Below are 24363 nucleotides of genomic sequence, written 5' to 3'. Positions count from 1 at the left end.
GCGTCGGTAGTCCTATCTTGCAGATTTATTGAAAACTTCTCACATGTCTCGCTTTCTCAATTCCAAATTCTTTGTTCCTTGTAACCGTTGTCAAGGCAAAACAGTTGGTATATTGCATTTCTAGATCAATCGTTGTTCTCTTTTAATTTGACTAGACTCCACCCAGGTGTCACTGTTCATTCTTCCACGATGCAGTCTTTCTCTATGTCAACGAGACCCAAAATCAGCTTCTCTATAATCAATACTAACGGGACCCGTGCGATTCATGGAAAATCTAAAAGATTTAATAATTTTATTTATTATTAATTAATGTTAAACTAATGGACTTGGTAACCCAACGGCTAGGCCTGACCTAACTTGTTATTTTTCAAGTTTGGACAAGATTTCAGGCTCGTGGGCTCAAGCTCGGTCTTTCTTAAATAAGCCCAACCTGATACTATTACATATATAAAATAGTAATTATGTTATATATAATAAATATAAATATCTATATATATGCTTCTTAAATTATTAATAAATATCAATTTACTATATAAACAATTGTTATTTTTTATTAATTATTAATATTATAATTAATAATATTAATTAATTAATACTGTTAATTATTAAAACTATTGTAATTATAAAAAATACTATTAATTAAACTAACTCGTACCAGTATGGGTTGTAAAACCTCAAAACCCATTCTTCAAGCAAAAAAACCTGTCCCATTGTTGTCGTTCGGGAGGGTAGGGATGGGTACCCACTAGGTATGGTAAAAATTGTCATCCCTAGTTTAAATGTTGCATTCACTTGTCACTATATCAAAGTATGAATTGCCATACCTAATTACTAAAAATACTATAATTATATAAATATAATTAAATGTAATTTTTTAAAAATAATTCTTGTTAATTATAAAATAACATATAATGTAATTAAATGTATTTTTTTTAAAATAATTACTGTTAATTATAAAATAACCATATGTTGATTTTTTTAATTATAAAATAATTACTGTAATAACTATTGTAATTAGTAATACTTCTAATTAATAAATACTGCTAATTACTAAAAATACAGTAATTATTTAAGTGTAATTAAAGGTAATATTCTAATAATTTTAAAATAACCATATGCTGATTTTTTTAATTATATAAATAATTACTGTTAATTTTCTGATAATTATATAATTGTAATTACTGTTAATTAATAAATAATGTTAATTATTAGAAATATTGTAATTATTTAAATGTAAATAAATGTAATTTTCTGATAACTACTGTTAAATAATTACCGTTGCTTTTTGATAACTACTGTTAATTATAATTAAATACTGTTCATTAATTATAACTAAATACTGTATTTAATATTAATTAATAAATACTATTAATTAATTGAGTACTGTATTTATCAAAAATACTGTTAATTATAAAATTACCGTGTGTTGATTTTTGTTAATCATATAAATTATTACCGTTAATTATACAAAATAATTACTATTAATTTTCTGATAATTACTTATAATTATAATTAAATAGTGTAAATTAAATACTGTATTCAATACTATTAATTAATAAATATTGTATTTTCTACACTAATGTTAATTACCTCGCCCGAGCTCGTTTCTTCCTTGCCTCTGAGCTCAGGTAGCATGCGGATAGCAGTTCGGCGACTTCACCGGTGCCTTCTTTGATTAGGCCTAGTGCTGGCGCTGCTTGCCTCTGTGTTGCCGAGCTCGATGGGCCCAGATTGCTGGCCTGCTGCTAAGGCGCTGAAGCGGTTCTCCGTGAGTGGGAACTCGGGCTTGGAGCGCCGAGGTGACTTTGTTGGCGAGGTTCTTGACCCACCTGCGGGCTGCGAGGCTGGTGTGATCTTTCTTGGCTTTCGGCCCGGGGAAGAGGCCTGACTGTTAGGGGGTTCTGCGGTCGAGAAGCCTCTCCTTGGTGAGGTCGTCCACCTTGGGAGGAGGCCTTGACCGGCTTTGAAACAGGGTGCCGGGGAGGAGCGCCTGGTTCAAGGGTAACTGAGGGAATTGTTGTTGATAATGGTGTTGGGAGAGGTGGTGCAACACCTGGTGTTGCGGGAGTTGGTGCTGCTGGAATTGCTGCATTTGGGCCTGCATTGCCCGCATGCATTGCATCAGATCATCTATCTGGTTTTGGTGGGCTGTCAGTGGGACAACAATTGGTTCCGCGAAGTTCGTTTCGATGGGGAGTGGGAGAGGTGCCACCGCGTGTGGCACATTCAAGCTTGGGATCCCATCCACTGAAAGGGGGATGGTGAACTGCCCAATGCACACCGCCGGTGCATGAAGTTGCTCTCTAGTAGTGGCTGTTTCAGTTCCACGTCCGGCACTGCTGGAGTGGGTGTTGGAGTTTTTGAAAGAAGGGTAGGTAGAAGAGATTTAGAGGGAGGCTTTTAGAAGCATTCCCACAGATGGCACCAATTGATGGAGCGCAATCCAGCTGGTCTTAGCTGTCAACGAACTCGCCTCTGAGTTGGAGCATCGGGGAGCCTGAAACAGGAAAGAAGAGAGCTCAGGGGGGAACCCGGTGCTTATTCCAAAAGAAGTTCTGTATGTTCCGAGCCGTAACAGTTGCCAGAGGTTCGGCTTCTATCCACTTCGTGAAGTAATCTACTGCAACAACTAGGAATTTTCTTCCACCTGTTGCCGGCGGGAATGGCCCCAGGAGGTCGATGCCGCATTGTGCAAAGGGCCATGGGCTGGTGAGGTATTTGAGGTCGGAAGCAGGTTGATGGTGGATATTGGCGTGCTTCTGACACTTGTTGCATTTTCTGACGAGCTCGACAGCTTCTGCCTTCACCGTTGGCTAGTAGTATCCTTGTCGAAGTGCTTTTTGGGCGAGTGCTCTGCCTCCCAAGTGTCCACCGCACAGGCCTTCATGAGTGTCGCGGAGTACGAACTCGGCTTCGGCAGGTTGCAGGCAACGCAAGTAGGGGAGCGTGTAGGACCGTCGGTATAACCGCTCGTCTATTATGACGTATTTGGCTACCTGGCGCTGCACCCTCTTGGCCGCATTGCATTCTGCAGGGAGGGTTCCGTCTATCAAGAAGCTCGCGAGTGGGTCGATCCAGCTCGGCTCTGCTTCCAGGACGGGAGCGACCTCCTCTGCCCCCCTGAGAATACTAGGCCGAGGTAAATCCTCTATGTACATGGTTCTCATGTTGTGACTTGTGCTGGCTAACCGGGACAGAGCATCGACCTCAGTGTTCTCTGACCTCGGGATTTGCCTGATGAAGTGTGACTGGAAGTTGAGCAGGGACTCTTTTACTTTCGCCAAATATGCGATCATGGAGAGCTCGCGTGCTTCATACTCGCCCGTAACTTGGTTGACTACGAGCTGGGAATCGCTGCAGATGACCAAGTGCTTTGCCTTTACCTTTCGCACTAAGTTTAGCCCGGCTATCAGTGCTTCGTACTCTGCCTCATTGTTGGATGCCGCGAACTCAAAGCGTAGTGCGTATTCTAATTTTGTGCCGCCCGGGCCGCATAAGACTATTACAGCCCCGCTGCCTTGCTGGTTCGAGGAATCATCCACGTGAAGGATCCAGGGCTCCTCATCCTAGTTCGCGTTTCACCTGACCAGGAGAGATGCCACACTGGCTGCTACTTCACGGGGTTCAGACTCTATTGGCTCGGGAGCTCTGGGTTCGCCTGCACTGGGGACCTCGGGCTCGACCTGTAGGGCTTCGTGGCTGAAAGTGCACTTGGCGATAAAATTTGCCAGAGCTTGGGCCTTAATTGCGGTCTGGGGTTTGTACTTGAGATCGTACTCGCTAAGTTCGATGGCCCATTTCGTCAGCCTACCAGAGACCTCGGGCTTCAGCAAAACCTGTCTTAGGGGTTTGTCGGTTAAGACAACAACGGTGTGAGCTTGGAAGTACGGGTGGAGTTTCCGAGCTGATATCACTAGTGCGTAGGCAATTTTTTCTATTTGCGGGTACCTTGTTTCTGCTCCCTACAGAATTTTACTAACATGATAGACAGGCCGCTGGACCCGATCTACTTGCTTTATTAATACCGAACTAACCACTTCGTCGCTCGCCGAGAGGTACAGTTCTAGGACTTCGCCCTCCTCGGGTCTGGCTAAGGTTGGTACAGTGGCGAGGTAAGTCTTTAGCTCGTCGAACGCAAGCTGGCAATCTCGGGTCCATTCGAACCTTTGCCTTTGATTGCCTTGAAGAAAGGTAGGTAGCGGTCTACTAACTTGGACATGAAGCGGCTCAGAGCGGCTATGCGGCCGTTTAGCCTTTGAACTTCTTTTACTTTCCGATGTGGTCTCATATCAAGGATGGCCTTTATTTTGTCCAGGTTGGCCTCAATGTCGCGCCGGTTGACAATGTACCCTAGGAACTTACCCAAGGTGACACCGAATACACACTTGTTTGGGTTTAGTCTCATGTTATACTGACGCAGAATTTGGAAGACAGAATCCAAGTGTGTTTTGACGACCATGTCGTCTACATAACATTCGATTTTCGTGCCAATTAGAGGCTGAAAAAGTTTATTTACAAGTCTTTGAATGGTCGCACCAGCATTCTTTAGCCCGAAGGGCATGACCTTGAACAGTACAGACCGAACTCGGTAATGAAGCTGGTTTTTTCTTGGTCGGACTGGTCCATCTTAATCTGGTTGTAGCCTGAGTAGGCGTCCAGGAAGCTTAGCAGCTCGTGTCCCGAGGTCGCGTCCACGAGGCGGTCAATTCGGGGTAGGGGGAAGCAGTCTTTTGGGCAAGCTCGGTTCAGATCGGTGTAGTCGATGCACATGTGCCACTTGCTGTTGGCTTTTTTCATCAGCACTGGGTTGGCTACCCAGCTCGGGTAATGAACTTCTCTTATGAAGTCCGCTGCGAGGAGCTTTTCGACTTCTTCGTCGACCGCCCTCTAGCGCTCCGGGGCTAAGTTGCGTTTCTTCTGTCTAATGGGTCTGACTACACGGTCAGTGTTAAGCTTGTGAGTTATGAGGCCAGGGTCAATACCGGGCAAGGGGACTACCAAAAGTTCTGCTGAAAGGGGGGAAGGAACTGAAAGAATGTGGGCGGTTTTTACCTCGCTCGAGCTCGTTTCTTCCTTGCCTCTGAGCTCGGGTAGCACGCAGGTAGAAGTTCGGCGACTTCGTTGGCGCCTTCTTTGATTGGGCCTGGTGCTGGCGCTGCTTGCCTCTATGTTGCCGAGCTCGATGGGCCCGGATTGCTAGGCTGGTGTGACCGCGTGTGGCACATTCAAGCTTGGGATCCAATCCACTGAAAGGGGGATGGTGAACTGCCCAATGCACACCGCCGTTGCATGAAGTTGCTCTCCGGTAGTGGTTGTTTCAGTTCCACGTCCGGCACTGCTGGAGGAGGCCATTTCAGTGTTGGAGTGGGTGTTGGAGTTTTTGAAAGAAGGGTAGGTAGAAGAGATTTAGAGGGAGGCTTTTAGAAGCGTTCCCACAGATGGCGCCAATTGATGGAGCGCAATCTGGCCGGTCTTAGCTGTCAACGAACTCGCCTTTGAGCTGGAGCGTCGGGGAGCCTGAAACGGGAAAGAAGAGAGCTCCTAGGGGAACCCAGTGTGATAACTCCGAAGCTCAAGTCAGTAATCTCTCAAAGGCAAAGTGTAGACCAGATAGCGCAAAGTTCACATACCTTGTTTGTTGGGGGCAGGGGGTTCTTATAATCACTTCGAGCACTCGCTCCGAGGCCCTTGTCAGGTCGGGTATGATTACCCTTGCGTCTGTCAATTCGGCCATCGTCCTTTCTGCTAGGACAGAACCGCCACTGTCTAACCGTCTCTCTAACTGGAGATGGCGGTGTCAGGTGGCCGTTTTAGAGTGCGTCCGTCAGGCGTCAGATCCCAAGTCAGTCAGGTGCGGCACCCTCGGGTACGGACTTCCTCAGTGTCAGGCATGGTACGGCTTGTTTGGTTTTGGTGCCCAGAAGGTGATGCGGAGTGGTGAACGAGGCGAAGTCTTGAGTTCGGAGGTATGTACAGGGCGGGCCAGTTCGGCGAGGTGTATCCCGAACTGTTACAAGTTTGGCCAATTCGGCGAGGTATATCCCGAACTGATAAGGTAGGCCAGTTTGGCGTGTATCCCGAACTGTTTACAAGGTTGGCCAGTTCGGCGAGGTGTATCCCGAACTGTTACAAGGTTGGCCAGTTTGGGAGGTGTATTCCGAACTGTTACAAGGTCGGCCAGTTCGGCGAGGTGTATCCCGAACTGTTACAAGGTAGGCCAGCTCGGATTACTCTGGTTTGGGGCCAAGGGTGAGTTCGGGCCCCTAGTAGGGAGTTCGGTCCGCTGGTGTCCCCTTGGTGTTCGCGCCTTAGGCTTGTTTTTATGCCGAGCCGTTGTTTTTGCCACGTGTCACATAACTGTGAGGTCGGACCAAATCTTCCTTCATCAAGAACGAATCTAAATCTTAGCATCCAAATTCATATGAAAACAGAGACTCGTTAGGAGATTGATGGAGAAGGCTGCCAAAAATTATAAGCCCAAATTAAGGAGATTCATGGATTTTTGACCAAATTTGAAATTCAAATAGGACTCGGAAGTCTCCGATATGAAATTTTAAATAGCGTATTGTAGCCTTGTAGGTGGAATTAATGGCATACATGGGGCGGGAGACACTTGGGAAGTCCAAACGTCTCTTAACGATTGATTGGTTGTGGGATAATCACGGGGATTAAAAAATAAGAAAAATAAAAATAATAATAAAAATTAGAATAGCTGATATGGCACAACCAATTTTAATATATATATATATATTAGATTGTATGAAAAACCAGCTGATGCCACATTTGACATTTCTATCGAAGTTTATTGTGTTCATGTTGAAAAGAACTACAAGCATTTCGTAATTGCGGTTCCATGATATGCAAGAAAAAAAGTTGGAATTCTATCAGAATCAACTGATGCAGCAAGTTCTCCCTTTGGATCCACGGGGCTACACAATGGGGGAATAGCTAGCCCATCCCCTCCCCTAAACCCATAATCCCCAACCTTGGTGAAAGATGTATTGATCCTAAAGGTTCAGTTTGTATATATATATATATTTGTATTTGTACTCTTTCCAAATTAAACTTAAATGTTTTTTCAATTTTACAAACATAGATCAATACATTCTTAAACATAGTGACAATGCCAGGCGGCTTGGTCCTCCAAAAATAGAGGATATATATTTTGATGAAACTCACCCAACCTGCACATCTGAACGCCTAAATTTGGCAGACCATTTATAAAGTTATTTTCTAGAATTGTATTTCACTACTGCGAAAAGCACTGCAAGTGTACTCTGCTGTCTGCACTACTGGATGAAGTCTTTATATACAAAACAGAAATATCAATTAAGCCATTTTTGTTTGATAGAGAAACAAAATGTTGAAGAGAATTTTTTTACAAAATATTTGAAACTCCTTAAGATCTTCCCCTCAAACATTGCTTGTGCCTACCCCCATGTTCAACAATCTTTTACAAAATATTTGAAACCGTAAAGATCCTTCCACCGAAGAAAACGCACTCCGTAGGGCGAAGTTTCTGCGACCTTAAGCTTGACATAGAAGAATCTTATAATGGCCCATTGAACCATTCTTGTCTATGAGGGCCCATTGCCCAGTGATTTACTGATTACTGAAGGATATGGTTAAATGGTTAATAAGTAGGAGTTTAGGACAGCTGAATTATAGTGCACCAAATCATTTAGAGATGAACAAAAACTTCCTTGTAACTTGTAAGTGGAGAAAACAAATTATCGACCTTTCTTTCCAATTGTTACGAGAAGTGATTGTGTAGGATGAAGAAGAAATGTTTTTTGTTTTTTGAAAAATCTGATTAATCGGATTTGAATCCGATCCGTTTCCATCGAACAAAGGATTTGGATATTATATATTATTAATAGAATGAATCATAAATGACATAAATATTTTATAAATAATACAAATGGCTTGAATTTAGACTTTAACTTAGCCTCAAATGAAAATATGATTAGGGGTGGCAATTTTTCACGCAACCCGTTGAACCCACTCAGTCCACCCATTACCTAATTCACCTAATCCATCTATTTATTTGGCGGGTTGAAAATTGGTCGATCCTCATCGGGTCAATTTAAATGGATTGGGTTGTGGAGAACTATTGGGTTAATCACTAAAGATACAAGTATTAATTACTTAGTCATTTTTTAATTTTCTTCATTTGAATGAAAATAAATTATAATTAATGCATTAATTTTCTATTAATTATTGACTAAAATTAGTGTTGCCTCGAATCAACACATTTCACCCAAATCTAGAGGTGTAAATCTAGCAATGCTACCTGCAACCCAACACGAATTTGGACCGGCCTAGCATGGCACGGCATGACGGCATGCGGACCATGCCAGGCCTAGCACGATGGTCTGGGCCATGCTTGGCCAGGGGTTCTAGGCCCACGGCCCACATGCCGGCATGGCCCGTAGCTATATAGGGGGATTTTTTTATAGAAATACCCCCAAACAACTATAAACAACTATATAGGAGGGTATTTATGTATTTTGGTTTTAGAGGGAAGAAAGAATGATACAAATGCCCCCCAACAGCTATATAACAACTAGTTTTGGGGACATTTTGGGTAAAATGATAAATAACTTTACAATGACCAAAATATCCCTCCCAACAACTAAAAAATGACTTATTTTTAGGGTATTTTGGACAATTGAGATATTTGTAATTCCTATAAATAGCACTACCCTCCACCATTCTCATCACACCAATTCAACAATTCATCTAAATAGTCCTATCCTCCACCATTTTCAATTCCTACAATGATCAAAGTTAAGAACAATAGGAGAAAATGATAATGTCAATATTTTTTGTATACTCAATAGTTGTATAGCATTTTTTTTTTAAATTGTTGTAAATTTTATTTTAATTTTATTTAATTTATTTGACTTTTAAAAACATAATTTTTTATTTTAAATTTGTAACTATATTATATTTTTTATATTTTATTAATTCATTCTATTTTCCAATTTTAATATTTCATTCATCTAACCATGATATTCTTTGTATCATGCGAATTTAAATGAAATAAAATTCTTTTTTTTTATTCCAATTTGTTATTCACTTTAGTCTTTGTTTCTTTGACTTTTTATTTGGTTAAATATTTTTTTCCATTTATTTGTTAGTTTTCCTATTTTTTTCAAATAGTTCCGAAAGGAAGTTAAATATTTTAGTTTTACTTAGAAAAGAAATAAAAAAATAAAAAATGACAAGAAAACAAAAAAAAAGCAAAAAAAAAAAAACCAATATGACCTAGCTTGGCATGGCCCAGGCCTGCACAGGCTTGGGCCATGGGTTGTGCCAGGCTAACCACCCAAATTATCCCTAGGGAGGGCGACATAGCCCAAGATAGTCCGCGAGCCGCAGGCCTGGCACAACCCGTTTTAGACCTCTACCCAAATCGATGTAAATTCAAATAAATCTGACCCGAGTATGGAACAGTTCAAATCAGTCTAAATCTGAATAGACCCAATCACCTCGGTTCAGTTTATTTGGGTCGACCACCCCAGCCCGAACCCAACCAGATCCATATTTGTGTCAACCTCGAACCTGAAATGGACCTGACCTAGTCTTGATCCGAGATCTGGCCCGATTTTTTTGGCCCTTAGTTCGGTCCAACCATCCCAACCCGTATCCACATAACTTGGTCCGAATCTACACCAACTTGGATTGATTCCATTGACCCGCTTCAGACTAGTTGGTTTGGTCCCTAACTCGTGCACAACCTGATAAGGGTTGTTCAAGTCAATCCGCCACTAATTGAACCGGTTTGATCCAATCTAATCAGACTAATCCGAATCTAAACGGTTCAACCACTTGATGTGATTAGCTCGAAGACAATCCAAATAGATAATTCAAATTATTTGTCTGACCGGTTTGAACCAAGTAATTCGGTCAAACCCAAAACTCAAACATAATTAAATGGTTTCACCACTTGTGTAAAAATAATATACATATAATATAATTTGAGCCTTCGCTACTTATGTAAATAATAACTACTATTAGCACTAAACTATAACTAATTTATTTATCAAATGAGAATTATTTTTTTATTTTAAATACATAAATATTAAATTAATGGGTTTGAGCGGATTGAATTGATGATTTGGGTTGAGGTTCAAACCCAATCCAACCAGCCCGCAATTGCCACAGGTAACATGAAATTCAAACCAACTTTATCAAACGTTTTTTTTTTTTTTTTTCTACTCCGTATACCAACGCACACTTGTTAGGCTGTATGCAATTTACAGCATGCAGCACTTAATTTACAGCTTGTTTGCAATGAAACAAGTGTCTATGTTCCAAGGTTTTAAACTGTTTTGGGGTTTAAAAAATTAAAAATTTTAATAAATAATTAAAATAAAAAAATAGCTAAAAATTATTGTCTGATAACTCGGGTCAATAGATTGCTAACCAAAATTAATGATTTTTTGCCTAAGCACAGTTTTAGGATAAAATGAAACCGTTCCATGGCAACAGGTCCGTCCCGGTTTTTATTATACTAGTTCGCCTCTATTCGGCACCCTACCTTTATTTAATTAATATTGATCACAGTTATTGGGTATTGGAAGGAGTATATTGAATAGAGGTAGGGGCGGCACCCTACCTTCATGTCATTTTTTTTGGATAAATTACAAAGATTCCCGTTTGTGATAATAAAAACCCCTCTGTATTTTGTTTTGCGACAAAGACCCTCCCTATATTATGACTTAAAACAAAAACCCCATTTCATTAATTTTCCATTGAAATCCCTTGTTACAATAATTTTTAATTCTTATATTATCTTTGTAATAACTATTGGAACAAAGAAAAACACTGTTCATCTTCTCTTACCTCAATACACAAACAGCAATAATGGTAATCCCTTTTACTTCAGATTTCTTCACACATCTCTCTCCCTGCCGATCTCTCTTCTTCCCCTTCCCCTTTCTTCATGTCATTTGGGATGAATAATCTGACGATGTCAAATTTCAATTCTCCCTCTGGCTGTCGGTCTAAACAAGCCCATTTTAGATTTATAGGGCTGAAGCACTCAGCTACTCTCGTGAGTTTGTATACAAAGTATCTTCTGCTCTTTCTACAACTACTAAAAAATTTAAATTGGATTCCCCATCCCGACTATCCAATCTAATTCAAGACTCGGTCAGTAGACACTACGCATATATTCAAACTTATGTTTCCGCTCCTCAGCCCAAGATTTTTATTTGGACTTTTGTATATCAAATACAAAACGGTGGTGACCAAATGATTCCAGTTTGAGGAATGGGAATCGGAATTGGAATAAGCTATTTTGATTCCAACTGTTTGGTTGGCTCAAATCAAAATCTTATTCCCATTTCTACTGGAGTGGCATTTTATCATTTGAGGGAATGATCATTTTCTGTCTTTTCTTTAGGAATAAAATCCTATTTCTGCTAATTACTATTCCTATTTTCATTTCTGTCTAAATCAAACTGACAATGGGATTGGACTATTCCAGTTTCAATTTTAAAGGATTTTGATTCCAATTCTGGCTGTAAACCAAACAGACTCTTAGGGGTATGAACCCAATATCCTAATTACCAAATGCAAGCACCAACATAACCAAAGAATAAGAAATCAGGTTGATCCCATACAACAAACAAGAAGAAAATGAAAAAATCTATAATGTGGGAAAGATATGATATGAAAAAAATTTTGACCAACCAAAACCCACCCATAAATTTTGATAAATAAAACCTGATTTCGTACCACTTTATTGATTCCAGTTAATTGGCCAAATATTTTCAGATATGGATATCTTTTAATTTCCAAATCATAAACGAAAATCTACTTTACAGTCTGTATAGCTCACATTTTTCCTTTTACCAAGAAAACATTATTTTTGATTGGATGTCTCAGCATCTAATCGAGCACTATCAGGTCCTGAGAGTTGGTGAGATAAATCATCCCGGACTGCTAACAATTTTCGGCAACTGTTAATCGCAATCTAACTTGGGTAACTCATAATGTATGGTACAATACCCTCCTCTACCATGTATTAATTCCACTACAATTCTTAATACGAAAGGAGAGAGGTTATCCTGCATAAAACAAGATGCACGGATTTATCAACATCAAAACAAAAAGTAACCATTAAGATTTTGCAGTATTAAAGACGGAAAAGAATTTATTGAATTAATGATGTTTGTATTGGGGAGATTTACTCCCTGGTCGTGTAAAAATGTAAATTTATACATTGGAGTGTACAAAAGTAAATTTATATATCAATGTTAATGTTCTTCCCCTGCAGCTTTGAGCACGATCTCCCCCGCTCGCTGTAAAACTGAAGTATTCAGCTTTTGAATGTGTTCTCTTCCCACTTGCTTGATATCATCGTGGTTCAAACCTCTGATTTGGCGATGTTGTAGCTAGGCACAGAATGCTAACTGAACTGCAGATTCATTTTTCTTGATTGGCCTCTTTAATGTGAGGTTCTTGCATTTCCCTCTTTTCATTAGCTAGCCACTCAAACGAGAGGTAAGGTCGAGAAATTGATCTTCTTTGCAAGGAATTGTAAGACCACCCATTGGATGGTGGAATCCAAACTCTTCCTCTGCCTGGCCTAACAAATCTTGGAAGGAAGGGTGGCTCAAGTAGGATATTGGAACAACGAACCTCTTCTTTTGGGTCTGCATGTCACCAACGTAGACTGCTACATGACCCTTTGGAACATTAGCGGTTGATGTAGAAGGCAAAAGAGAACGTCGGAGAAGGGCTTTTGCATGAACTATCCCAGGCAATCGGATACCCATCTCTTCTGAAAAGTGCAGAGGTGAAGGCTAGACTATGGAAAGATGGTGGTACTTTTCTTTCAGAGTGTGGGTAGAGATATATAGAGAGAGGGAGCTGTAGATAGATAGTATGTGGCCCGACATCACTCATCAAATGAACAAGTGGTTAGAGGGTCTTGTCTTTTAACTACTTGTCAAAGATTTTTGGATAGAGCAAACATATTGTATCTACAAATTAAATTGCCATCGGCACATCACAATGGACTGCAAATCCCTTTAGAGATAAGGATTTGAGTAAACATTGAGATAAGGAGTGGCTGGCAAGTGGGTCTGTTGTCTGTTGAAGGAGGGACTAGCATATATCGTCAAGGATGATCACTTGGCCTTGTTGGAGATCCGTCTTATCAATAACTGCAACGGTTTCTCTACTGTTGTTGACATGTCTTTCACACCGATCCATTACCCATTGTACAGGGAGGGGCATGCACCAACACCGGCCAAGTGGTGACTAGCTAGCTAGCTAAAAGCATACACTTGACTCAGTCAGCAACTCACACGTTACGTACAGATTACAACAAAACTTGTAAAGGCCAGAATGGGTGCATGATATATACCAGGCAGAGGCAGTAGGGCCCAGAATTAATTTCCAGTCATGTATTTGTTGCAACTTACAATCAAGGGGCGCCTGCTTATTAATTAATTCCTTCCTCAAGGTCAAGGTCAAGTTGGGTTATGTAGACAAGACACTAGGGCTGTTTCCCAAGTGATTGGGCATTGTGATCTATTTTCGTCCTCTCACTCTACATTTCTACAGACATGATTGGGCATTCCTTAATGTCCCTATCTAGACCTAATTAACTAAAATATATAAAGGGCAATGGATCTGGAGGCAAACCCATGTGAACCTTCATGACTCATGTCCCTAATCAAAGCTCAACCAATTGATCTGGAGGCAAAACCATGTATATATATAAATACAAGTTTGGTATACCATCTCACCTTCCAATTCCTCACAAATTGCAACCTAGCTATTAGCTCTATTCTTAAAAGTTTGTTCTTAGATCTGCAAACACTTTCTGACTTCACCGTACGTACGTAGAAGCCATGGGTATCCGTTTGCCTACTGCTTTGTCTCATGCTAAGATGACTCTTCGACCTTCTTTCCTCCTGACTCTAAACCAATCTAGTTCATCAGCAACCTTGGATGTCCCAAAAGGCCACTTGGCCGTTTATGTGGGAGAGGCTCAGAGTCAGAAGAAGCGATTTGTGGTTCCGATATCATATTTGAACCATCCTTCCTTCCAAGATTTGTTAAGTCAGGTCGAAGAAGACTTCGGATTCGATCATCCAATGGGTGCTCTCACCATCCCCTGCAAAGAGGATGCCTTCCTTCATCTCACATCTTCATTGAATAGTTTATGATTAGAAAATGATGAAATCTTGTATAGTGTAAATAGATTTTTGCGGAAGATCTAGTGGAGGAGGGAAAAGAAGCTCCTTATCCTCCCTAAGAATTATAGAATAGAATTCATTGTTTTATCCCTTTGAGTTTTAAACTACCCGGCAAACTACAACCCAAAAGTTTTTTGAAAACCATTGACTTGGTCCACTGATCCATGCTACCACTGATTGGCTTGACCCAGTCAAAAAGTCGCACGTTACAAATTACAAGAAAACTTCGATTGAAGGCCATAACCTCACATTCGGTGGCCAGAATGGGTGATATATACTAAGGCTATAGGGGCGTCTGCTTGTTCCTCCTCCAAGTCAAGTTGGGTCGTAGACACTAGGCTGTTTCTGTCTATTTTCGTCCTCTCACTCTGGAGACACGATAGGGCATTCCTTGTCCCATTGAAGACCTAACTAACTAAAATAAGGACAATGGATCTGGAGGTAAAGCCATGTGAACCTTCATGACTTATGTCTCAACCAACTGTGAACTGCCTCTTCACCACTCGTCATTCAATATTTGTTGGCATGGGGATTATTTCCCTAATTCTGATCCGATAGCTTCTTCTATATATACATACATGCAAATACAGGTTTGATATACCATCTCACCTTCCAATTCCTCACAAATTGCAACCTAGCTATTAGCTCTATTCTTAAAAGTTTGTTCTTAGATCTGCAAACTCTTTCTGACTTCACCTTACGTAGAAGCCATGGGCATCCGTTTGCCTGCTGCTTTGTCTCATGCTAAGATGATTCTTCGACGTTCTTTCCTCCTGACTCCAAACCAATCTAGTTCATCAGCAACCTTGGATGTCCCAAAAGGCCACTTGGCCGTTTATGTGGGAGAGGCTCAGAGTCAGAAGAAGCGATTTGTGGTTCCGATATCATATTTGAACCATCCTTCCTTCCAAGATTTGTTAAGTCAGGCCGAAGAGGAGTTCGGATTCGATCATCCAATGGGTGCTCTCACCATCCCCTGCAAAGAAGATGACTTTCTTGATCTCACATCTTGTTTGTGTACTTTATGATTAGAAAATGATAACATTGTGTAAAGAAATTAGTGATCAAGTGTAAATAGCTTTTTGTAGAAGAGTTGAGGAAGAGGGAGAAGAAGTTCCTTATCCTCCGGAAAATTATACAATAGAATTCTTTTGATCTTCCATCATTTTTAGTTTTAATTTTTAAAATAATCATTTTTGTCCAAACGTTTTTCATCTACATAATTCTACCTTTCCATATACCCTCCATGGTATGGTTACCTAAAAACAGATAACCAATCAAATGGTTCATTGAAATTCAAGTGGGTCTCTGGTTGAAGTTTTTGTATCATAGAAATTGCCAAATTAAAAAAAAAAAAAAAAAAAGTGTACAAGGTACAGTCAAATAATACTGTAATTACCAAAACACGGGCATGGGTTTGTGCCGCAATTTCATGCCTCCATATTATACTTCTATCAATTAGAGGTACAAGGTTGTACTGGTCATATATATGGCTTGAACTTCTATCTAAAATGTTCTGTTTTCTTAAATCTATCATGTTTGCATTTTTTATGTTTTTCTATCTATTATTTTCTTCCAGGTTATGCTTAAATGATTTGTTATTTGTTGTTTTCTGCACTTCTTATTTTTTGAAAGTTTTGATAAATTTTCCTTCATTTTTTACTTTTTATAATTTATTAATCAATCTGTTTTTTATATTTCTTTTAAATGATCTATTATTTTCTTCTGTAACTGTTGCACTTTTTATGTTTTTATTCAATTTTTGTTATTTGTATGCAATTTCTATGCCTTTCCCTTTTTTTTGTTGTTTTTTTCTAAAATTCCCCTACATTTTTTGTTTCCTATAAATTATTTAATCAATTTATTATTTTTATATTTATTTAAATGGTCTGTTATTTTCTTCTGTAATTATTGCGCTTTTTATATCTTTATTCAATTTCTGTTGTTTAAATGGGCAAAAAAATCTTGAACTACATGAATCAGACATTAATTATTTTGTAGCATACTAGGATACATTTTTACGTTTGTACTCCTTGCTTCTAAATGCAGCGTTTCGTTTGTACTCCTTGCTTCTAAATGCAGCGTTTGTACTCCTTGCTTCTTAATGCAGCCTAATATACAACTAAAAAGAATTATTTTGGCCGGGTATATCTTGTGAATGAAAACCCATGATTCCCATTCCTATCTGAATCAAGGAGATTACGGAAATAGAACATTCCAAATCCGATTCCGAAGGATGTTTTAAGGAGATACAGAAATGATTCAAAGAGAAAAACGATTAAGCGAATTTATTGAATGATGTTTGTATTTCATCCAAATATATATATATATATATATATATTGAATGATGTTGTATTGGGGAGATTTACTCCCTGGTCATGTACAAAAGTGAATTTACACATAGAGAACGGCTAGATGCTTTGCAAATTAAAGTTGAAAAGATCGATCCATATCAATTTGCTAGCACAATCTTCCGATTCGCTGGAAAACCAAAGAAAGCTTCAATGCTCCCTTCTCCAATAAGCTTTTAAGCGCACTCTTTTCCCACTTGTTTGTAATCATGAGTGGTTTGAAGTTGTGATCTGGCGAGCTTGCAGATGATGCTTACTCGATTGGCTTCCTTAATTTGATGTTTTTCTATTCTTCTCTTCTCACTAGCCACTCAAACGAGAAGTAAGGTCGAGAAATTGCTCTTCATTGCAAGGAATTGTAAGACCACCCATTGGATGGTTGAACCCAAACTCCTCCTCTGCCTGGCCTAATAAATCTTGGAAGGAAGGGTTGGTTAAGTAAAATATTGGAACAATGAACCTCTTCTTTTGAGCCTGATCACCAACATAGACTGCAAAATGGCCCTTGGGAACATTAACGATTGGTGCAGAAGGTAAGAGAGAACGTCGGAGAAGGGTTTTTGCATGAACCATCCCTAGCAATCGTATACCCATGGCTTCTGAGGAGGTAACTTGAAAAGAGAAAGAGTGACTGAATATGGATCTCAAAGTTTGCTTAAGCTCTGAAAGCATGCACCGAGATGAAGGCTAGCTAGTGTGGAAAGATCGATGAACGTTCATTCAGAATGTGGGTAGATATATATAGAGAGAATGAGAGAGAGAGAGAGAGAATATGTGGCTGGAATACCAAATTTTGAACACACGATCATGAAATCACATGGTGTGTTGTCTTCTAACACATTATCAAAGATTTGAATGTCATTCACTACAAACCCCACTTGGCCAGTCACTTGAGGAAATGTTGGGCATGTGGTGAGACTGACTGTGTTGTCGATCCTTTCAATCCTAATGTGTCTTGAGTACTCTTGTGAAGTCACTGCCGACTGCCAAATTGGATCTGTTGAAAGACCTGCAGATCTTCAAGGGTCACATGGCTTTGCCTTGCAACCAATGGGCCTAGCTATTGAAGATCCATCTCTCTCTCCCCTTTCTAGTTATTCATCCACGGACCCATCACCCATGGTACAGAGGCATTTACCAAGTGGTGGCTACATCCATGTATCCATGTGATGGTGTTGGTATAATAATTAAACACAAATATTAGTTAGGTATGAATTCAGGAGAATTTAATGTGTTACGTAGAGATCTGTGCAAACAACAAATGAATGCATCAAGCTAATGAAGAGGCGTCCAATGTTTCCTTGCAACTTTCACAACTTGAAATGTACGTATAAACTATATATTACCATATGCCCACTCATAAAAATATCAGTCCTAATTTGGATAAAAATACTAGGGCAAGGCCAACCCACAACGATATACAGTGTGGACCTACCGCCTACGTACTTTCATGTCGCTACCTAAACCCACGGTGGCACTAGCCACGAGGTATGTAAGCGTCAGTAGCCCTGTCCTGCAGACTTTTATTCATAACTTCTTACACTTTTCACATATTTAGCTCTCTCAAATCCAAATTCTATTTTCCTTTTGTAACAATTGTCAAGCAAAAACAGTTGGCATTGCATATGATATGTCTAGTTCAATTGTTCTCATTTAACTAGAATCCTCTCATAAGTCACCGTTGATTCATCCAGAAACCGGTCTTTGTCCATGGCCGGGAGATTCAGAAGCAGCTTCTTCTAATTCCGACACAACATGAACAGGCAGAGGAAGAATTTGGGTTCAATATATAATTAATCATGCATTCATGCATGCCGATTAATTTCAATATTGGTGCTAATCTATTCATACGAATTGAGAAGAGTAATCAGATAATCCTTATTAGTAAGGCGGGGCTGAACTACGAGGATGAGCCATGCATCAAGACCTGTGATCAAAAAATAAGAAGTCAGAGGCCTGAGGAACTATACCCGGGTAGATACTCCGACGCTCAAGTCAGCAAGAGGTAATGGATGGTCGGACCGAACTACAGGGATGTTAGTCCAAATAGAATAGCAGTATGGGTGTCAGAAGTGAGATCCCTTACCCTGAGCATGGAGTACCTTTTTATAGCCGAAGATCCGTGTCCTGGTCAGATTGGGTTTCCGGGGTTGTCAGGATGAGATTAGCGGCCAAGGTATTTGGGATAGAGTCCCATCCCCCGGCGGAGTCAATGGTCTGCACTTACTTGGGAGGAAAGGTCAGCTCTGAGCATGATCCACAAGATAGATGTAGTTGCATATACATGCTCGGAGATGTTAATGCTTGGCGGGCTGGTGCGTAGGGTGGTTGATCCGTCCTTTTCGTTGCTTTGTTTGCTCATACTTTCTTTGCTTCTTTGACCTAGTACTTACTGTCGTGTTTTCGTGGTGCAGGTGTAGAAATGGCAAGTGAGGAGGAAATTGTATGTCGGATGGAGAATCGCCAAAGGCAGAACCGGGTTGGTAAACCACTGCATGTCCATCCCGAGGTAGTTCCTCCTCCGAGGTCTTCCGAGAGGGTGCCTCATCGCCAAAAAAGAGCTCAGTGACAAGGGAATGACGACGAGGACATTGTGGTTGTGGATGCCAGGGAAGCTAGCAAGGCTACCTTCCCTTCGTGAGTTGAGGTGGGAAGTAGTAGCTCCGATATTCATGTGTCGCGCTGGACAGTTCGCAGCCAGGACAGGCTAGAAACCCCACGGGATGATGACGGCCTGCATCACCAAAGAGGCTGGGAGTACCGGGAGCACCACCTTAGAGTGCTCACTCATTCGGGTTGCGGCTCAGGTAAGTTCATACTTGCCTTCATTGTTTTAAGCATGTTTCCTTGTACTTACAATGCTTCTTGTGTCCGTAGAACACATGCTCGGCCATTGCCGTGGTTGATCACCTTCGTGAGTTGCAGCAATGGTACGAGAAGGAGCATCCCGAGTACCTGCAACTGAAGGCACAATTGGCCGAGCTTCAGGCAGCTAGAGAGCGATCCGCTGCACTAGAGAAGGAGGTGGCCGAGTTGAAGGCTCGGTTGGCTGAGAAAGTGGAGTTGGTCCATGGCTTCAAGCACGAGATCATCGAACTAAAGGTAGAGAGGGAATGGCTGAATCAAGAGGCCACCGAGGAGGCAGTAGCACGGTACAAGAGCTCGGTGGAGCTTCAGCAAGACATGGATCAGTATGCTTCGGCTTCCTTCGAGGCTAGTTTCAACATCTTCCGACAGAGATCATTGTGCCACTGTCCCAAGTTAACTGGTGTTGCACAGACTTGGGAGCCCTACGACAACGAAATGCCCCCGGCCTTGGATGAACTCTTTGATAAGGAGGGCGAAAGCGGCGATGATGATGAGGATGGTGGTGACGAGGCCGCTAATTTCCCTTCCATGGATTGAACTGTTGCGGGTTCCTTTCTCTCTTTTTCTTTTTTTTTTTATTTTTGCTCTTGTAATGGCTCGGTATGCCGAGCTTTCATCTATTGTACTGGCTATTTAACTTAATGAAATTTTCTGTTTCTAAACTTGTGTGCAATCATCTTTTTCTTTTTTTTTTTTTGTTTCCTCGGCCTTGCCTTGGCCGAGGTTTGAGTTGCCCGAGATCTTCAGCCTTCAACTAGCGAAGCAGGAGTGTATTCCAAGCTCTCATCTTTGGGATGCTCAATTTCCGGTCTTGAGATCCTTTGGGGCCCTTCGAGGGCTAGTCGTTGCTTGGCTAGCTCTGACCGATTTAGTCAGTAGGTGAATGGAGTTTGACCGATCGTCCTCAAGCCTTGATGGGCAGGGGCATTCTTCTCCGCTTTAGGCTCAAGCAGTGGGTAGCCGAGTCAAGTTGGTCGGCAATATACTACCGAGCTATGCGTTGTGGTTTCGAGCCGTTTGAAGGTCAACCAATCAAGTCGAAATCATCATATCAAATCTACCTACATGGCTAGATTTAGATTGGAATCAGATATTATATATTATTAATGAATTAAATTAAATTAAAGATAATAAAGTTATTATATTTTACTAATAAAATTAATGAATAAAAAATGACAGATATTTTATTAATAAAATAAATTAGTAATGGCTTTAGTTAGACTTGATTTTATGAGCATTTGAAGAAAATATGATATTTATTGTTTTTTTATTAATGATAATTCGATATTTAAATAGCTTTATCAATAAATATATGTTGATTTTATATAGTCATACAATATTATCAAAGTTGAATCAAAATTGGATTTGATTGGGGTAGATTAGAAATACAAATGCAGTTTGATCAAATCAAATTTCAAATCCGGCCGGACTTGGATAACCAGATACAAATGGCAGCCCGAGTAGAATGTAAAATCCTTGAGTTTGAACATTAGAGAGATACACAGAAACTGCTGAAGAGCTTTGGTTATAGCAGAAGAGAGAGAGAGAAAGAGAGAAGGAGAAAGAGAAAGAGAAACGGAAACAAAACGATAAGGGAATAGTCTAAAGATGGTTTTGTGAGACTGGATGGGCTGGAAGCCACATTGATCCAATTCAATATTATCTAATTTTCTCAAATTTTGAAACAAAAACCATGAAATTTAGAAGGGGGCTGGATAGCAGAAAAGAGGAAAGTGGATAATGGGCTGAGCTGGAGGATAGTTAGGTTTACACTTTTTGACTCAATTGTTCCTTTGATGACCAAGGAAAGAGAATAGACTTATTGCCCCTCTATTCGGGAAGAAAGATGGAAACAAAAAAAAAAAAAGAATGTTGATATTCATCAGAATTGATAGGTACATTAAGTCCCCAAATGGCTCGTATTGTGGCCATCGTCCTAAACAACTTTACCAAACATTTCCATAGTCATGTATTTCCAACTCGCAAATCACAATCAAGGGGCGATTTCTTATCCGTCTAGTCAAGTTGGGTTGTAGACTCTTAACTAGCTGTTCACCAAATCCCAAGTGATTGGGCATTGCATGGCTATTTTCGTCCCCTCAGTCTCTCTCTCACTAGAGAAACGAATGAGCATTTCTTGTCCCATTGAAGACCTAATTAAAATCAGGACAACGGATCTGGAGGCAAAACCATGTGAACACTCATGACTAATGTCTCTAATCCTGAACCAGCCAACTGCTGGCCTCTTGACCACTTGTTCGATATTTTGATAGGGATTGCCTTCTGAGCGCTTCTTCTAGCTATATATATACATACATGCATACTTAGTCCGATATACAATCTCACCTTCCAATTAAGTCCTCATAAATCACAGCCTCTCTATTCTTAAAAGATAATTTGTTCTTAGATCTGCAAATTCTTTCTGACTTCACTGTAGGTAGAAGCCATGGGTATCCGTTTGCCTACTGCTTTGTCTCACGCTAAGATGATGCTTCGACGCTCTTTTCTGATTGCAAACCAAACTGCTTCAGCGGTGGCATTGGTTGTCCCAAAAGGCCACTTGGCGGTGTATGTGGGAGAGGCTCATCAGAAGAAGCGGTTTGTGGTTCCCATATCATATTTGAACCGTCCTTCTTTCCAAGATTTGTTAAGTCAGGCCGAAGAGGAGTTCGGATTCGATCATCCAATGGGTGCTCTCACCATCCCCTGCAAAGAGGATGCCTTCCTTCATCTCACATCTTCATTGAATAGTTTATGATTAGAAAATGATGAAATCTTGTATAGTGTAAATAGATTTTTGCGGAAGATCTAGTGGAGGAGGGAAAAGAAGCTCCTTATCTCAAACATTTTTGATTGACATAATTCTATATAGTGTAAATAGATTGTATAGTGTAAATAGATTTGTATAGTGTAAATAGATTTTTTTGACCAATATCTTTTTGAGTTGAAAATTGTTTTTGTTCAAACATTTTTGATTGACATAATTCTATATTCCATCTCTCCAAGTTAAATCTTTGATTGCATACCAAAAAGGTGTATATGGCACTTAAAAACTTTATAACCAATTAATACACTGGTATCCATTCAAATTCACATGGGTATCATATCGACTAAAGCTTTTACAGCTACCATATCTTTCCAGTATCATAGAAATTACCAAATAAAAAGTAAAAAACAAGTATACAAACAAGATCATCAGGTCTAGACCCACCATTTACGGTATACAAACATCATGTCTGAAATGTGCGACTATAAATCACGTTGGAAGCTTTGTTCGTATGAGATATAGACAGACCCACAATTTACAATATGCAGTGCTCAATTTACAAAATTTATTTGCAAGGAAACAGGTGTCTGATCAGAACTAAGGTCATATCGTTCGACATTTTGATTATACCCACTCTCCCTACTAATCCTGCAACTATTCAAGTTGACTTTCTATATTTGTATAATTTTGCAAATTAAATTCAAAATTCATGGTGACTGAATGGTTTCCTCATTGAAGAATAATTCCCCTTGATAGGATCTATTATTGGATTAGCTATTGCGTCCAATAAATCAACTGATAATTGAGGGCTTCAGCAAATTGATCCTTTTTATGTTGCATGTGTATGCAACACCTATATGGTTAGGTAATTGGGGTTGGGTTACTTGGATCTCAAACCATTTTAGGGGAAACATGAATTATTCCAAGCAAGAACAATAAATTTATTAAAAAGAACTACTGTACTCCAGAATTTAAGGGAGATAAGCTAACCCCAGACTATTTTCTTCAACTGTTGGGTCACAATTTTCAACAGTACTGTTAATTGCAACCAATACCCATAATCTATCCTATGATAACACTCCTCTATCTTGTATTAATAATTCGGCCACTAATTCTTTACATCAAAATAGAAAGGTATCCATGAATGAAACAAAATGGTTTGATCAACAAAAGATGAAGAGGAATTTATTGAAAGATGTTTGTATTGGGGAGATTTACTCCCTGGTCATGTACAAAAGTAAATTTATATATGCATTGGAGTGGCAAAGCAGATGCTTTGCAAATTGATTTCCATGTTAATGTGTTTTTCCTTGAGGCTGCAACTTTGAGCACAATCTTCCCATTTGCTGTAAAACCAGAGAAAGTTTAAACGAAAGTCCTTTCTCCATTCAGCAGCTTTGAATATATTGTCTTCTTACTTGTAAGAAATGCGGTTTAAACTTGCGATCTGGCGATGTTGCAGAAGAGAATGTCAACCAAGATGCAGATCTGTTAATTCTCTTGATTGACCTCTTCAATTGATTTCAGGCTCCTGCATTCCGCTCCTCTCATGATCACTAGCCACACAAACGAGAAGCTAGGTCGAGAAATTGATCTTCTTTGCAAGGAATTGTAAGACCACCCATTGGATGGTTGAACCCAAACTCCTCCTCTGCCTGACCTAATAAATCTTGGAAGGAAGGGTTGGTTAAGAAAGATATGGGAACAATGAACCTCTTCTTTTGAGCCTGATCACCAACGTAAATTGCAAAATGGCCCTTGGGAACATTAACGGTTGGTGCAGAAGGTAAGAGAGAACGTCGGAGAAGGGCTTTTGCTTGAACCATTCCAGGCAATCAGATACCCATGGTTTTTGATGGAGCGTAATCCGGTCAGTTTTATCTATCAATGATCTTGCCTTTGATTGGAGCAAAAGGTTTCTGAAAAGGGGAAAAAAGCGAATAGTCTCCGGAGAGGAACCCGGTGATAGTGCTCCGAAGCTCAAGTTAATATCTTCTCAAAGGCAAGATAAAAAACCAGATGGCGCAAAATTATCGCATACCTCCTTCTTGGGGGGAAGAGAGCCTTTTATAACCACTTCGCACATTCACTCCCAAGCTCCTGTCAGGTCGGGTATCATTACCTCTGCACTTCTGTCAGTTCGGGTGCTATCACC

At 40.1% G+C, this 24363-nt stretch overlaps 5 protein-coding genes across 5 annotated transcripts; 4 read left to right on the top strand and 1 right to left on the bottom strand.

The window, feature by feature from the left end:
- Positions 1-12165: 12165 nt before the first annotated feature.
- Positions 12166-13064, bottom strand: LOC148851140 (auxin-induced protein 15A-like). Its single transcript, XM_088942593.1, has one exon. It carries the CDS (start codon positions 12789-12791, stop codon positions 12498-12500), a length of 294 nt encoding a protein of 97 aa, XP_088798719.1. The 5' UTR covers positions 12792-13064; the 3' UTR covers positions 12166-12497.
- A 717-nt stretch (positions 13065-13781) lies between these two features.
- On the top strand, positions 13782-14311 carry LOC148851139 (auxin-induced protein 15A-like). Its single transcript, XM_088942592.1, has one exon. The coding sequence runs from the start codon at positions 13875-13877 to the stop codon at positions 14190-14192; it is 318 nt and encodes a 105-aa protein (XP_088798718.1). The 5' UTR covers positions 13782-13874; the 3' UTR covers positions 14193-14311.
- Positions 14312-14338: 27 nt separating this feature from the next.
- On the top strand, positions 14339-15387 carry LOC148851138 (auxin-induced protein 15A-like). Its single transcript, XM_088943166.1, has one exon. It carries the CDS (start codon positions 14933-14935, stop codon positions 15248-15250), a length of 318 nt encoding a protein of 105 aa, XP_088799292.1. The 5' UTR covers positions 14339-14932; the 3' UTR covers positions 15251-15387.
- Positions 15388-19133: 3746 nt separating this feature from the next.
- LOC148851137 (uncharacterized) lies at positions 19134-19978 on the top strand. Its single transcript, XM_088945667.1, has 2 exons — positions 19134-19380; positions 19451-19978. The coding sequence occupies exons 1-2, from the start codon at positions 19297-19299 to the stop codon at positions 19976-19978; spliced, it is 612 nt and encodes a 203-aa protein (XP_088801793.1). The 5' UTR covers positions 19134-19296.
- Positions 19979-21773: 1795 nt separating this feature from the next.
- LOC148851136 (auxin-induced protein X10A-like) lies at positions 21774-22343 on the top strand. The gene has a single exon (XM_088943168.1). It carries the CDS (start codon positions 21888-21890, stop codon positions 22197-22199), a length of 312 nt encoding a protein of 103 aa, XP_088799294.1. The 5' UTR covers positions 21774-21887; the 3' UTR covers positions 22200-22343.
- Positions 22344-24363: the final 2020 nt, after the last annotated feature.

This window comes from Nelumbo lutea, chromosome 5, assembly GCF_056320005.1.
Source record: "Nelumbo lutea isolate HS-2025 chromosome 5, American lotus-T2T, whole genome shotgun sequence".
Lineage (NCBI taxonomy): Eukaryota > Viridiplantae > Streptophyta > Magnoliopsida > Proteales > Nelumbonaceae > Nelumbo > Nelumbo lutea.
Note: the sequence above shows the minus strand (reverse complement) of the source record. Positions and strands in the feature narration are given on the sequence as shown.

What these genes read in the sequence shown, in the direction of transcription:
- LOC148851138 (XM_088943166.1), top strand. Translation starts at nt 14,933, where the DNA reads ATGGGCATCCGTTTGCCTGCTGCTTTGTCTCATGCTAAGATGATTCTT.
- LOC148851140 (XM_088942593.1), bottom strand. Translation starts at nt 12,791, where the DNA reads ATGGGTATCCGATTGCCTGGGATAGTTCATGCAAAAGCCCTTCTCCGA.
- LOC148851139 (XM_088942592.1), top strand. Translation starts at nt 13,875, where the DNA reads ATGGGTATCCGTTTGCCTACTGCTTTGTCTCATGCTAAGATGACTCTT.
- LOC148851136 (XM_088943168.1), top strand. Translation starts at nt 21,888, where the DNA reads ATGGGTATCCGTTTGCCTACTGCTTTGTCTCACGCTAAGATGATGCTT.
- LOC148851137 (XM_088945667.1), top strand. Translation starts at nt 19,297, where the DNA reads ATGATGACGGCCTGCATCACCAAAGAGGCTGGGAGTACCGGGAGCACC. An exon ending in TCATTCGGGTTGCGGCTCAG is followed by an intron (nt 19,381 to 19,450) that starts GTAAGTTCATAC and finishes TTGTGTCCGTAG; the next exon opens with AACACATGCTCGGCCATTGC.